This window comes from Nylanderia fulva, unplaced genomic scaffold, assembly GCF_048542155.1.
Source record: "Nylanderia fulva isolate GAGA-0341 unplaced genomic scaffold, ASM4854215v1 Scaffold95, whole genome shotgun sequence".
NCBI lineage: Eukaryota > Metazoa > Arthropoda > Insecta > Hymenoptera > Formicidae > Nylanderia > Nylanderia fulva.
In genome coordinates this window covers 396,271-412,708 of record NW_028191079.1, presented here as the reverse complement: position 1 = coordinate 412,708, position 16,438 = coordinate 396,271, and the positions used below count along the sequence as shown (strand labels likewise).

General features: G+C 39.3%; 2 protein-coding genes across 4 annotated transcripts in view; both read right to left on the bottom strand.

Annotated features, from left to right (window-relative positions):
* Positions 1-7,093: 7,093 nt before the first annotated feature.
* Positions 7,094-8,092, bottom strand: LOC146719546 (uncharacterized). The gene has a single exon (XM_085490055.1). It carries the CDS (start codon positions 8,090-8,092, stop codon positions 7,094-7,096), a length of 999 nt encoding a protein of 332 aa, XP_085346181.1.
* Positions 8,093-13,391: 5,299 nt separating this feature from the next.
* The window catches only part of LOC114931290 (endoribonuclease Arlr-like), a 69,147-nt gene continuing 66,100 nt past the window's right edge, over positions 13,392-16,438 (bottom strand). For all 3 annotated transcript variants that reach the window (XM_085490057.1, XM_085490056.1, XM_085490058.1), the window contains 2 exons: positions 13,982-14,423; positions 13,392-13,879 (listed from right to left, as the gene is read on the bottom strand). In XM_085490057.1, coding sequence (XP_085346183.1) covers positions 13,646-13,879; positions 13,982-14,423 — 676 coding nt within the window. In that variant the 3' untranslated portion in view covers positions 13,392-13,645. The remainder of the gene's footprint in view (positions 13,880-13,981; positions 14,424-16,438) is intronic.

Genomic DNA, 16,438 nt, shown 5'->3' with positions numbered 1-16,438 from the left:
GGCTGCGATGCAAACAGATATCGCACTAATTCAGGAGCCTTGGCTCCTGAAAGATGCTATCAAAGGTTTGAGTAGTTGTGGTAAAATTTGCTACACTCACTCAAAACTGCAAAACCAGAACTTATATTGCCGTCAAGGGTCTAAATGTAACTTTTATGCCACAGCTTAGCTGCGAGGACCTGACGGTAGTTCAGATAAGACTTGATTTCTCGATGGAGGTATCCTTGGACGTTCTAGTGGGCTCAGCTTATATGCCCTACGATTCCGAGGACCTACCATTTCAGGACGAAGTTAAGAACCTGATTGCATATGCGGAGAAACGTGGGCTCGAACTTCTACTTGGTTGCAATGCTAACTCTCACCACGCGTTGGGTGAGGGAGTTTGGGCGTCAACTCCAGGGGAGAGGGCCTACACGATTCATTATGAGCACCAACCTCATGATTCTCAACAGAGGTACAGAATTTACCAGGACTCCAGAAGACAGAAGGTAATAGACATCACGCTGTGTATGGAGAGAGTGGCTGGTTTGGTGACGAACTGGATAGTCTCAAATGAACCTTCAGGATCCGACCACAGATTTGCCTATCTCTCCGTCACTTACCGGTACATAAATGAACGAGACATCCGAGGAGAACCAATTGGGAAGGCTTGAAGGCCGCCTTATCGGCAAACCTTAGATCAGTTCTAAATAAATTTAATAACAAAGGTGATCTGGATACAGCAACATTTTTTATGAAGGGCGCCATTACAGATGCCTATGAAGCTAACTGTCCGTTAAGGAAGAGCCAGTCCTTCTCAAGAGTTCCATGGTGGAACAAAGAGCTTTCGAAGCTTAGGTCAAGGATCAGGAAACTTTTCAACAAGGCCAGGAAATCTAGCTCTGCGGCCTGTTGGGCAAATTTTAGGATCGCCTAGCGGGAATACAGCAGGGCCATCACTTCAGCCAAAAGACGCTGCTGGAGGAGTTTTTGCGAAAGCATTGAGAGCCTTCCTGAAGCGTCTAGGCTCAATAAAATTCTGAATTCCGATAGCTGCTCGCCAATGGGCTGTCTCAAGCACCCTGACGGGCATTACACGGAAAGTCTCACTAAATCTCTCACTCTCCTTATGGAGACTCATTTTCCAGGTTTTCAACCTTTTACGGCAAAACACCCTTTGTCCCTTATGCCCACACCTAAGGTAGGTTATGTACCTAAGGAATAGGCACTAGCGGCAAGAGTGGTGTACTCAGAGGGTGTAAAATAGGCGGTTCGCTCCTTTGACCTCTATAAGGCACCGGGGCCGGACGGCATCTATCCCATTCTCCTGCAAAAAGGGCTAGACCTCCTAATAAGCCCTCTCACCAAAATTCTCAGGGCAAGCATAGCAATAAGACACATTCCATCGGCGGTGGAGCGACATTAAAGTCTGCTTTATTCCCAAACCGGGGAGAAACAATCATATTCTAGTAAAAGACTTCAGACTCATCAGCCTCACTTTATTCATATTGAAGATATTAGAAAAACTGGTTGAGATTTTAAAACAGGGCCCCTTGCTCATAAACCCCTGTCTTCATGTCAATACGCCTACAGGGAGGAAAGATCCACGGACACAGCCCTACATCACCTTGTGGGCAGCATTGAAACACAACTTACGGCCAAAGGCTACGCCCTGGGAGTCTTTCTAGACAAGGAGCTTTTGATAGCACCTCTTATACAGTGATTGAGAAAGCCATGGTCGATCATGACATTCCAGTTGCTATTATCGACTGGACCCTTAGCATACTAACGGGAAGAATTTTTACCGTCAATCAAGGAAATTTAACCTTAAAGGACTGCCCGCAGGGGGAGTCCTGTCTCCACTCTTGTGGTGCCTAGTGGTGGATGAACTCTTAGTCAATTTAAGGAAAACCAGTATTCGGGTGTTTGGCTACGCGGACGACGTGGCCATTATACAGAAGGGTGGTTTTCTTTCCATTCTCAAGGAGCTTATGGACAAAGCACTTAAAAGGGTACAAGATTGGTGCGCGGCCAAAAGGCTTACGGCTAATCCAAACAAGACCGAAGCTATTTTCTTTACCAGGAAGTATAAACCAGAGCACATTGACCCATTAAAGCTCTGGAATACTAAAATATGCCACCTCCATTAATATTTGGGAGTCTACCTTGACCCGAAATTGAACTGGAGTTACCATCTTGAGACTAAGAGAAAAAATTTTACATTTTATTTTGGGTATGCAGGAGGGCTACGGGAGCAACTTGGGGCATTAGGCCTAAAGTTGCCCTCTGAATATACAAAGCTATCCTGTTGTCTAGATTGATGTACGCTGCGGTGGTCTGGTAGCCGAGGCTTGAAAAGATGGGGGCAAGGAACCTTTTTTTTTTTTTGTCTCTGGGGAAACCTCATGGTACCGTCCGCCTCCGGGTAGAGGCGGGGGTTATGCGGGACTCCCTGCCCCGTCTGGCCGGCCCGCACATCCGCCTGGCCGGTCCGCCGTAGCGGGCCGGAGAGTCGGGATCGGCGAGCCGGAGAGCCGGGACAGGACCTACCGCACTAAAACCCCAGAGGATGTCCTTCACGGGCGTTAATAGAGGACGACTAGGATGCTGGGATACCCATACCGACTGGCCGCCCCCCCGCCATATCTCTCCTTGGGAGGATGCCGCGGAAGGCGACACCCTCCCCCCGTCATTGTACGGGTTATATCTTCGCGGTTGCGGCGCAGGGCGACATCAACCCCACGCCGCGCCCTCTCAAAGAGTTTGAGGGGCGGAGCCATGGCTCGAGAACTCCCGCTCGAGCCATCGCCCCTCGCCCCCCCAGTGTCGCAACCCCCGGACCCCCAAGAGGGTGGTCCAGTTCGGCGGTCCACTGAAGGGGCCCTCATCAGGAGGCTCCTCTCAGAAGGAGAGGAACCCCCTTCCGTGGACGGTGTTGCCCTCCCACCGGTGCCTATGGCTCCCGGTGAGAGGGCCCCACGCGTCACGTCTCGTCCGTGAGAGGGGGCCAGGCACCCATACGGAAGGACAAGTCCGCCCGCACGGGATACGTGGCCCCCCCTCTCTAGGTCCCCCCGACTGCGGCCTCTCTCCTTCCTCTAGGGGTCAGAGTTCGCCCGAAGCCAGGGGGGCCCCACCCTCTTGGAGAGCGTGGGGGGGGAGAGGGTACGCCTAGGCGCACCCATGTCCCCCCCGACACCCTCACCCGGCATCTGACGATGCCGGGGTTTTTTGGGTCCCCCTCCCCCGATCCCCGTCGTTGCGTGCGGTCGCAGCCTTGGCTGCGGCCCCCGACGACGGGGAAGGGGAAGGAGGGCCCCCACCCCTAGGCCCCGCAAGGGGTGCCATAAGGCACCCCCGCTCCCCAAGCCTATGGAGCTGCCGAGCCGGCCGGAGGAAGTCCACACAGAGTGGACACTTCGGGCCGGATCGGCAGTCCGCCGCCCTGTGGGCAGAGGAGCCGCAGCGGTAGTAGCGGCTACCCCTGTCCACCCGCAAGGTGCACCGGCGCCAGGTATGTCCTGGAAAAAGACACCGGTAACACCTCGCTGCGCCCATGGCGTTGGCGACGGTCGCGCCGCCGTCGCCAACCCCATTCCTCCTTCTCTTTTCCCCACCACCGGTGGCTTTCCCTTCCCCACCGCTGGTGGTGGCGCCTCCTCCTTCTCCTTTCCCCCTCCTTTTTCCCCCTTTAATCACCTTCACCCACTCACCGGTGGCGGTGGTGGTGGTCTTCCCCTCCCTTCCCCTCTCGAGGGTCTCCTGGACCCTCCTCCCTCCTTTGATCTCGCCGAGGCGCATCTCGATCGCCCTCAGCCGGTCCGCGGTGGCTGCCAGTCCGGAGAATATTTTCCCCAACCTGACCTCCACCGCCCCCGGCAACGGAGGGTCGACCTCCATCGCCTCGGCGATCTCCACCTGTGTCCCCTGATCCCGGAACCTCCCTCCGGGGTCAGGGGACGTCTGAGTCCCCCGGTCCCTGACCTCTTTTCCAGGATCCGGGGGAGACCCCTCCTCCTCAGCCTCCTCTGCCTCTCTCCTGCGCCGATCATGCTCCCGCATCGCAAGGCACACCACTGCCCGCGCGAGACCCTGTATCCGCCTCTCCATGGTCTTGGCGTAGCACTCCGCATGGCCCATCATCTGCTCCAATCTCCCTTCTTCCCCACATTGACGGAGGCTCTCCAGAAAGGACTCCGTGTCCTTCCCTACTCCGCCAATCTCCAGCAGTGAACGGCCGAAAGGTCCCGTTGCCGGGGCCTCGACCTCAGCCATCTCCAACAGCGGGGTGATCCTTTCCGGGTCGAGATCCGGCAGTAGTGCCAAAACCTCGAGCATCGGGGTCCGTGGCCCCGCTTCCATCGGGGTCGTCGGATCCCTTCCTCCCAATCCATGCCCGTCGTACGATGACGACGGGGTGGGGGCCGGGATAATACCCCCCTCCCCGCCGGGCCCTGACATATCCGACCTACCTGGGCCGGTAACAGTCTTTTTCTTTTTTCGTCCTCCCATGATGTTGTTTTGTTGGTTTTTTGACTTGGTGGCCTTCCAAGGGTGGCGGGCCGAAGCCCTGTGGCCCCACCAGGCCAGATGTACCTCCACTGGAGGTACGAACCACTCTTAGCACCCCTCGCAAGGCTATACCCTTGCGAGGGGTGAGCCCCCCCCACCACGACAAGGTGGTGGTCCACGGGGGGGGGGGCAAGGAACCTGCTGAAATGCCTACAGGGTAGTTACCTGAGGTCGGCAGTGGGGGCCATGAGAATCACACCAACGGAGGCGCTGGAGGTGGCCTTCTGTATTCCTTCACTCGGTCAAAGGATCATCTGTGCAGCCAAACTTACGGCCTACAAGCTCTATTGCCAAAAAGAATGGAAGTGCGCCGGCCCTGGTCATACAGGGCTGGACTTTCTCTTCAAACCTCCCTTTTCTTTGAAACAAGACAAAATCACCAGGAGACACTATCCAAAGAGAACTTTTAAGATCTCTATACCGGATAGGGCTGAATGGGAAAATAATCTCATTCTTAGCCGTCTGGGCCATGATGTGTGGTATACAGACGGATCGGGAAACAATGGTCGCTTTGATGCGAGCATATATGCCCCGAAGAATAACTTTAAGTTGAGCATCTCTATGGGTGGAATGGCCACGGTTTTTCAGACTGAGATCTTGGCTATCCTGGAATGCGTCAAATCTATAACCATAACAGAAACTGGCAACAGGGGTATAACTATTTACACCGACAGCCAGGCTGCCCTTGGCGCTCTTGCGAAGCCCACCACGGAATCCTCCCTGGTATGGAACTGTATACAAGCACTAAATCATCTCGGGGAACACAACAGGGTTACCCTGATGTGGGTACCGGGTTATCGTGGAGTTCGAGGCAATGAAGAGGTGGATGGCCTAATATGCTTATTTTTTGTGTGTGTTCTATTGGTTTTTTTTTTTAAGTTTTCTTCTAAATTCTATTACTGTTTCTAAGTTCTTTTAATTTTTTTTAATTTGTATTTTTCAATAGATTTGAAATGTTTCTTTGGGTATACATACATTCTCCGTAAAGAAAAATAATTTTTACTTTGTCTAAAATAAAATAAATGCAATCTAATATTTAGCAGAATGGTATCTATGTATGGTATAATAAAATATATTTTAACTGCAATAAATTTTAAAGTAACAAATAATTTAATTTTAATATTATTAGGATATTATTTAACAGTTAAAATATATTTTGTAATTAAATTAAGTTATGTAACTTTAAGGTGCATTGTAATTTTGAAACTTAGCAGCGCGCCCAGTTTTTTAACTAAAATTTTATTTTTTTAAATTTTATATTAATTTACTATTATATTAATTTACTAGTTTATTATACGACTCTATATATGTTTGCAATTTTTCACTGGTACAAATTTCTACTTTAACTTGGCGCAATTTTTTTTATATCATTATTTTTGTAGTAAGATTCTATATGGATTTGCAATGGATAATTTTTCATACAATTCTACATGGGTTTGCAATGGTTTATTCTGCATAGAATTCTATATGGATTCGCAATGATTAATTTTTCATATAATTCTACATGGGTTTGCAATGATTAATTTTTCATAGGATTCTACATGGGTTTGCAATGGATAATTTTTTCTTACTGGTATGCCGTTAACTAGGCGTCTTTTTTACCTTTTTTTAAAGGTCTAATTCACGTAGTCGAAAAATTTAGAAAGTAGCATATACACGGATTTATACAGAAAAATTAGAAAGTAGCGTATAATCGGTTTACAAAATAATAGTAATAAAAAAAAGATAATACAAAAAAGGAAATTGATTCAGGCTAACATTCGCAGGATAAACAATAATTGTTACACAAAGCAAACGGACGTCGCTAAGATTTCGGCAAAGCCGACAAAATATAACAGTACGCGAGATACCGCGACAATCACAACTCGAAAAATAACGCAGATTTTATATACTTTCGATACGCGACAACTCTATAATATATTACACACAAGAGAAGAGCAGAACCAATGGTTCGGCAATCGAGAAAGTCAGAAATTAGATTCAAAAGATTCTTACAAGTGATAATCAGAGAGCAAAAGTATTGCCGCAAAATAATATAATTCGATAGTTAACGCGAATACGCCGGCGACCAGTAGTTCACAGCTATCGCCGTCTTGCTCACTCTCGCGCGTGCACACTCTCTGTCCTTGTCGCTTTCGCGCTCTCGCACGCGGTTTCCCCTGACCTCTTCTCTCTCTCGATTATATGGAACAACCGAATTACGGACAATTACAATTTTTACGCGATTTATTCTATTCACTCACACATGCATTGCTCGACATTCTTGCAAAAACGCAATTATACAAACACGAAAATAAGCGTGACAAAAAGTGAAACGAGGCGACGACAATAAATCCCAGAGAGATGTAACTCGCAAAGATAACTACAACGCGTAAAGATTCTCGATACTCCTCGCCGCTTGACCACGATTGCTCTCGCAAAATCACAAACTCGAAATTATTTCCAGTAACGGGTTTAGCCCATGCGTTAAATAAATACACTAAATTACGCGATCGCGCCAGAACGGTCGAGACTCGGAATTTAACAAAATGCGAACGTGTTACTAGTGATACTTTGACGAGAGGGTAGCCTCATCGGAAGATCCTCTTTTTGTCCTCGGGGTTCCAGCGTCTACGTTGACGAAATCAAGTTGACTTAAACAATGTGTTTCAAGATCATCCATCACCATGTCTGCCAAGATGGGTGAGAGAGGAGATCCCATGGGACTGCCAAAGATTTGTTCATAATATTGTTTATTAAAGCTAAAACTAGTAAAATCTAAAATAAATTTGACGGCATATAAAAACTGAGCACGACTGAAATTCGTGTCTTGAGAAATGTCACTCCATTGTTTCTCAATAGCGCGTAAAACCAATTCTTTTGGAATATTAGTGTATAGGGCGGTCACATCTAAAGAAATCAAAGTATTATTGTCGTCAATGATTGTATCTTTTAAATTTGCGGAAAATGTCCAGCCGTCCTTAACGTAAGATTTCGGTAACAAAATAGAACTATGTAAAATATTATAAATATATTTAGCAACATTATATACTGGACTACCTAATGAAGATACAATGATGCGTAGAGGAAATTCTTTTTTGTGAACCTTTAGCAGACCATAACAACGTGGTAAATTACCATTAGTGATATTTAAAGACTTATATGTGGAATCGTCAATCAAATCGTTATCTCGCCAGAATTTTATTAAGGCGTTGGTCTTTGTAGTTAATTGTTTGATCGGATTTTTCTTTAGTTTTTTGTAAGTGGATTCGTCATTCAATAACGATTCCATTTTCTCCAAATAATCATTTTTACTCATTACTACGGTGATCTGACCCTTATTAGCTTTGGTGACAAAAATATCTTCATTATCCCGTAGAAATTTTTTACAGAGTGAAAAACCTTGTAAGATGTGGCTGTCAGAAGAAGAAATGTGTTTATTTTCACATAAAAACTTTTTGAGAGAATCAGCTACTGAAATTCTGGTGGTTTCCAGTACGTCACTCGGAATGTTCTTGTGATTAATCTCTAAATTCTTTATGTTCTCCAGGACGATATTCATTCGATCTTTACCATTTGCGTGATCTATCGGCAAACCAAATTTGTCACCCAAGCTTAAAAAATCAGATACCTTATCCGGAATAGTTTTACCACTAATGTTCACCAACCACTTAGAATTGTCAATGTTTTTGAACAAGTTAGAAAATGCGTTTTATTTAGTGCACAATTTGTCAAATTTACTGATAGACTTATTTTTATGAGAGAGTTTAAATTTGAAAAGTCTCCTTTCATTTAACTTAAGAAACTCATGAACAAGATTATGTGGCAGACATGTAAAGAGTTTCTCAACTATCGCTTTAGTGTTGCGGCGTAAGTATTTTAAATTGAAATTCGCGTCTTTTATTTCCAATTTTAATAATTTATAACGATATTTATTAGTAATCTTCTCCATTTCGTGTTTTGCACTACTGCTTTTAAATAGTATGTTCGTTTTAAGATTAATAATATGAGAAGGAAGAACATCTTGCCTTCTACATCGTAACAGAAAAATTAGATGTTGGTTCACAGCAATAATCTTTTTCATGTTGTTAATCCAAGTTTTCAAAAGTGTTGTATGATAAGTACCGAACCTTCTCGAGATTATGCAAAAAAATCCTTCCACTTGTGTGAGCTCCATATCCAGGTCCAGGAGCGTAAAAAATAAGAACGTAGATATTTGAGAATCGCCAGACAAAATTTAAAAAAGGTAAAATTCTTCTCTCGACCGTACTGACAAATATTATTTATTTAATCACAACGTTTCGACCCTTCTTTGAGTCCTTATCAAGTGATCTAGATATACATAGACAGATTAATACAATAAAAAAACAAAATTACTTCACTAACAATATTACAAAATGATAAAAAGAAAAAGAAGCGAAACATATTTGTAAAAATAAAAATAAAATTATAATTTTAAGATGTCAAGAACGAACATAGTGTCGGTTTGACAACACGACAAGACTCTTAGACGAGTTATTGGAGACTAAACAACCTTTATTATTTTGTCGTAGATATTACTTAGATTGTCGGTATCCTTTTGTAAATTAATAGCGTTATTATTTCCCTTAATAAAAAACATTTCAACGATTTCTCTTTTTCTTAACCTTTACATATGAGACGGAATCAAACGGATGTCTTAATTTTTTGAATACAACGATCTCTCGGTCAAATGGAAAGCTTGTAACAAATTGGTACAGGAAGGAAATGTGTTCGAACAGATATATAAATTTCTTTTCCAACCACCCTTTTAAATATAAAATGAACACAATTTTTAATCTTGTAGATCATGCGATTCTTTTATCTAATGACCAGTTTCACGACGAGAATATTAACATCGTAAAACAGATTTTATTTAATAACTGCTTTTCTAAACATGTAATCGATTGTTGGATTAAAAAAAGGAATAATTTTTTAAAACACAGAAACATAAATGAATCGAGTAATGAGCGAAATATAGTTGATAAGTCTCCTTTCATTTCACTACCTTATGTTAATAACTTAGGCGATATTGATCGAATTTTTAAAAATATCGGATTTAATGTTGTTCATAATGTTCCTAAAAAACCGAATCATTTAATTACACTCGGCAAGGATAGACTGCTTACAGATAAAAAAACTGAAGTAGTTTACAAAATTAATTGTAAGGATTGCAACGTGTCATACATTGGACAAACAAAAAGACATCTTTGTACACGTGTAAAGAAACGTTTCAGCAACATCAAAATGCATTTGAGTAATTTATCAGTTATCAGTAAACATAAAATTGAATTCGATCACGATTTTGACTGGACTTCGCCTGTTATTTTGCATAGTGAAAAGCACGTAAGAAAAAGAGAAATTGCTGAAATGTTTTTTATTAAGGGAAATAATAACGCTATTAATTTACAAAAGGATACCGACAATCTAAGTAATATCTACGACAAAATAATAAAGGTCGTTTAGTCTCCAATAACTCGTCTAAGAGTCTTGACGTGTTGTCAAACCGACACTATGTTCGTCCTTGACATCTTAAAATTATAATTTTATTTTTATTTTTACAAATATGTTTCGCTTCTTTTTCTTTTTATCATTTTGTAATATTGTTAGTGAAGTAATTTTGTTTTTTTATTGTATTAATCTGTCTATGTATATCTAGATCACTTGATAAGGACTCAAAGAAGGGTCGAAACGTTGTGATTGAATAAATAATATTTGCCAGTACGGTCGAGAGAAGAATTTTACCTTTTTTAAATTCTGTCTGGCGATTCTCAAATATCAAAATTCAGTAATATTAATCCCGCTGGGGAGGCGCTTTATTTCGAGGCTTTTGCAGCCTTGAACGACGGGCCTCCTTATTATAAGTCGGCCGATGGGGTTCTAGCGGGGAGGACGCGGGGGAGCAGAGGTTATCCGCGGCTCCTCAGGGTCCTTTCGGCTTGTGGGCGCGCTCCTACCGTCCTCTTGCCCCACGGCCTTTGTTGTTGTGCTGATTTTTAGGTCGGCTACGTGCTTCATGCGTGGTGTTTTTGGCCGTTTCCTCGTCAAGGCGAAATTTTACATACAAAAATAAAAATAAAACGCGTTAATAATAATATCCTTCGCGCCGCTAACTCTCTCTCTTTCTCTCTCTCTATCTCTCTCTCTCTCTCTCTCTCTCAATTACTTCAAATCCTATTTTAATAAAGAAACTATACTGCATCTAATAAATACTTTTCTTTGTAGGAAATTGCTATTCATTACAAATCCAGAAAATTATAATATGCTGTGGTTCTGCAGGCAATCTGTGATACAGATTTACATTTGATTGATTGTTCTACTGGTTATCTAGTTTCAATAGGGGACTATCGAATTTTCCGTAACTCAGACATATACAGAGATATTAAAAGAAATTTTCCTATATTCTTTTCTGATGACGAATTTATCATTGGTAATAAAGCGTATCCTATTTTAACATGGTGTATTCCTCCATTTCGAAATAATGGACGTCTCACACGAATAAGTACAAAAAGCCAAAAATTTATGAAATCTGTTTAATAGTCGATGAGTGTACAGAATAAGATTTCTCTGGAAAGAGTGACTCTGAAAACAGCTGTTTTTTAGCCTGTTTTGCGGACCTCAAAATTCAAATCGAATTGTATGCCAAACAATGCTATATGATGGGACATTAATTCCTGAAAAATTAAAAATTGAGCATAAAGCTAGTTTTGGAGATACCGGGGGTCAAAGTGGCTAAATTTTAATATTATCCAAAAACAATTGTCGCAATAATTTTTTTGATAGGGCTAACGGTTTAGCCGGACTAATCCGCATCTAAAAATAGTATTTAGAAAGGACATCCTTTTCTAAAGGGAATCTGTAAGGAATTATGATTGCAAAAATAAATGTCAATATTATAAACTATAGTTGCAAAAAGATTTTAATTATTAGAAACTGTTATTATTTAAAATATTTTTATATTTAAGAGAGCTACTTAACAGCTAAGTGTCGCCAACTTCCACACTTATAATTAGCAGTGCATGATACGGAACTTATATAACTTTTTAAGTTGATAATGTTTATATTAGTTTGGATGCAATAACCTTTTGTCTTCTATAAAAATGTAAATAAATAAAATAAATAAGAGTTGCTGTGCTGGAAAAATAAAAAAGTAAAAATACAATAGTTTTTTATTTTTTTTTAAATTTTATATAAGCGTAAGAGAAGAGTGTTAGCCGTCGTCTCTATCTGTAGTATATCAATAATATAATGTCACGCAACGTGACTGGTGCGAGATAATGTTCTTAAACAATTCATGGTTGTCTTTGTTTCTTGGGAATAGTGATTGATATATTGCATACAGGATGTCTGACATAAGGTGTCACACCGAAAATATACAAGTAAATCTTGTTATTTAGAGACAATTTTTCCTCAGCAAAAATATAGAAGCATTAATAATTTTTGAATTATAAGCGATTGAAAATAAAGGGTTTTTCGCAAACTAAGCCTTGTGAAAATATTAACAAAACTCACATTCTGCAATTAATTCAAGTAGAGTTTACTTTAATAAAATTTTAATTTAAGGTTCGCAAACTAAGCCTTCTGAAAATATTAACAAAATTACATTCTCCAATTAATTCAATTAGAGTTTACTTTAATAAAATGTTAATTTAAGTATAAATTTAAAGTGTAAGACAGGCAATAAGAACCAAATCGCGGATGACAGTGCGTTATCCCAACAAAACTAAAATTTTTTCCGTTAGAATTAAATACCTGTGCACAAAGCACCAAATTTTACTTGGTCACGGCCAAGATTTAAAATTGGAATAATCTCTACAAGAGATTTAATTCCATACATCCCCTGTTCCCCTCTAAGGAAATAAATGCGAGAGAAAAATATAGATCCGAAAGTCGCTGAATCGGGAATCGAACCCGAGACCTTTCGCTTGCCGGACGAATGCTCTTCCAACTGAGCTATTCAGATCCTTTCGGTTCTATACTTTTCTCTGCTATATATATAATAATGTTAGGGGATGTATGGAATTAAATCTCTTGTAGAGATTATTCCAATTTTAAATCTTGGCCGTGACCAAGTAAAATTTGGTACCTTGTGCACAGGTATTTAATTCTAACGAAAAAATTTAGTTTCGTTGGGATAACGCACTATCATCCGCGATTTGGCTCTTATTGCCTGTCTTACACTTTAAATTTATATTTATACTACAGAGCTTTGTTAAACTCTTAATATATTTTGTTTGTTTTCTTCTTTTTGGCATCTACTTATTCTACCGCGACCTTTATACATTGTATGTGGCTCGTCACGGCGAACCACCGAGTCCTCTTTTACCAGAAAACTACGTAATCTTTTGTTCTTTTCACCGCACATATTATATACGTTTTTTTCTCTTCATCATGTTATTCAAATATGTTATGAAAAACTACACACCTCTGGTGATTTCTCGCCGCCACGCACCCGAACCTGTACCTTCCCCAGGGCTAGCCGAGCGGAAAAATTTATCGTCGCGATCTCTCTCCCGTAAATGATGTTTTCGGTAGCAAATTTTGACGATACTTCCGATAAAGTAAAATTTTGCGTTTCCGGTAATTAGCGTGATTGAGAGACGGTGCGGCTGCCGCACCTGGCGCCCAACTCAGTTGTGAATTTGGCGGATCGGACAGAGAGATTGTTCCGAAGAGAAATCGGCGTTCTGAAGGAGAAATTTCCTCCGTATTTCAAGATTCCCATTTTTGATGGGAATTTCGCGCAACCGGTTTCAGTATATATTATTAAATTTAAATAAATTATTAAAATTTAATTTACATGTATATTATATACATTTAAAAAAGATATGTACATATAATAATTAAAATAAAATTATGCGTTTATTAAAATTTTGTGAGTAATAAAATACAAAGATATGTATATAAAGAAGAAATATATAAAGAATATTGGTAAAGCGTTTATAATTAAATCGAATTTTTTTGTCTTTTTTATTTCGATTTAAATAATTATTTTGAAAAAAAATATGTTTAAATACAATTAAAATAATATACATATATATATATATATATATATATATATGAATTAGATATGTTTACATTCACAAAAATTCAAATCTTAAATTTCTGGATATGCTGTTCCAATTAAATCTTTTCCTCTATATCTAAATTTGTGTGTTATTATATTAAACTTGGTGCCTCCCAGAGATAGAGGGCAATTTCCATCTGGCCTTGCATAAAAGCAAACGGTGTAAAGTGACATTTCCAATTCAGGCGAAGTTCCGACGAATATGGTCGTGACCGGTTTATCGTGATTATTGAATTTTACATGCATTTTAATAATAGATCCCTTCTACAAAAAAAAATACGTTTACGTTTATATGATTTTCTTATATTGAAATTATTGGTAAATTGTATAAATATTTATTGAAAAATTTATTCTAAAATTACTTACGTTTCCTAAATCGGTTTTTTTAATGTAACCTAAGTAATTAGTATGCTGCTTTATTTCTTCTGCATTAAAATAGATCCAATTATGTAATCCAAGTACCTGTGTATCCGAATCTATTCGTTTTGTTTCTGCCATAAAGACGTGTTCAAACCCAGTGCTACCAATTTTACCTTGTCCACGTGAGAATAGATTGAACCAAAGTCTTCTTAAAGCATCTTTATACTCATAATAATCTCGCCTTATAAACCCTTTATCTGCGAGAAAACGCATAGCAGTGGACATTACGTTTGTACTCAAAAAAGTGTCAAGAAGGAAACTTTCTTCTTGTCTTTGTGTTGGATTAATATATTCATTTGTATGAGTATCTAATTGATAATTATCGAATATGGAGAGCACCCTTTGAACCGTAGGAATTTGGAGAGCTTCGGAACTTATTGTCAATAGCCTGTAAAAATGACAATTTAATAGATTAAAAAATATAACTTGCAAAAATTAGTATAATATTTGTATCTAATTCGTATATCACAATGTTGGTACTAACTTATTGAAAACCTTTTTGCTTTAAATACCTTACTTACTTATTTTATACTTATACTTCAATATAATTTAATTTTATTTTATAACTATATTTTATTATACATATATGAAGATTTCAAATAATAAATGTTTTATTATACAAAATGTACAAACGATTATCTTCAAAAACTTTTTCAATTTTGATTGTACAACAAAATGTTTCAAATAAAAGTTATTTAGCTTAAACGACTTGACTACGACGTAACTAGCAATTTTATTTGATTATTTCACGACGTTTCGACCATTTGGTTGTGGTCCTTTTCAAGTGAAATTTCATCAATTAAACCGAGTAAAAAGTTATTTAATTTGAAGAGAGAAAGAAGTTGATGCTACTGACTTCTTTTGCAATTATTTTCAAAGTTATTTGAAGCTCACTGATAATGAGTGCACATAAAGGTTATTTATTTATATTCACATTTTTCGACGATTTTATTTCAACTAAACACAAGCGCGCGCTTCGCGCGCGCCATTAATTTTATGTGCTTTGTTTTAATATATATTATTTTGAACAACTGTCAAAATAATATATATTACTATTAACCTTTGCAATGACAGCTGTTTGATATGAATATAACACATAATGCGAATCGAGACAACCAATCAGCAACGCAGAAAAGCGGCAACAATACATGCGATAATCGACTTTACATATCTTTTTTTATAAAAAAGGATACTTTTATGGATAAAATAATAAAAAATTTATATAAGATATTATAGAATATAAAATTTAAATAAAAAAATTCTAGTAGTTTTATTTTTAAAAAAAGCATAAATGATCTTCAAGTAACTGAAACGCGCTCTATAAAAAAATCAGTAGCGCCAGCTTCTGTCTCTCTTCAAATAAAACAATTTTTAAACCAAGAATAGTGAGAGGCTCCGATAATTAATAAGAAGTGCGGTATACAGGGCTAATTAAGAGCCAGGCATGGTTATTAATACGCATAACATATAATGATAATGATAAATTGAATCGTTTATTCGTACGTTTTGATTCTATGTTCGTATCATCTTCAGCATCTAAGAAATTAATACAATAAGAAATTTGTAAATTAATGTTATTATAATACACAAAGCGTGACAAAATTTATACATACTTAGATAAAACAGTATCAGCAAGCAAATTGTCGCAGGTACAAACACTGTCAGAAATATCGGTATTTTATTCCGGTATTTTGTTCAATGAAACAATACTAATAGAAATAAGCACTCGCATTCTGCGGCAATGGTAATCAAGACAATGAGCAAAACAGCAACCTATTCTTGTGCCGAAGTACAATAAGAAATACGTAAACATAATAAATATAAACAAAGTTTTGCAAACATGTCGCAAACGGGAGTCATAATCGCTGTAAACCTTGCGCGACGGATTCTTTTGAAAAAAAACAGGTCATTATATTATCATATACGTCTTACTTATAATTTTAGAGAAATATAGAATGTCAAATCAACAAAGTAAGATAAACAACATAATGTAAATAAATTAAAGCAAAATTGTTATATTATAAAATACATTGAAACTAGAAATAATTATAATTTCGGCAGATTATCAACTATATTAAAAACGCATGGTGTAGCGTCTCCGTGTCTCAGTAAATTAAGAAGTCCGTTCCATTGACGTTTTATAAAAATCATCTCGGACACCAAGCGTTTACCGCGAACACGCGGCTCATCCAAAATTTCCACCTCATCCCAAGTGAACTCGTGATTTAATAGCCTGTGGTCCGTGATCACCGAATGTTGACCGGTATTCCTAGCTATGTGATTGCGGTGTTCATCGATGCGCGTCTTTAATAATATACGCGTTTGTCCCACGTAAGTCGCATCGCAATTATTACACGAAATCCTGTATACAACGTTGTTATGCATTCCGCTGTGCAAACGGTC

What these genes read in the sequence shown, in the direction of transcription:
- LOC146719546 (XM_085490055.1), bottom strand. Translation starts at nt 8,092, where the DNA reads ATGAATATCGTCCTGGAGAACATAAAGAATTTAGAGATTAATCACAAG.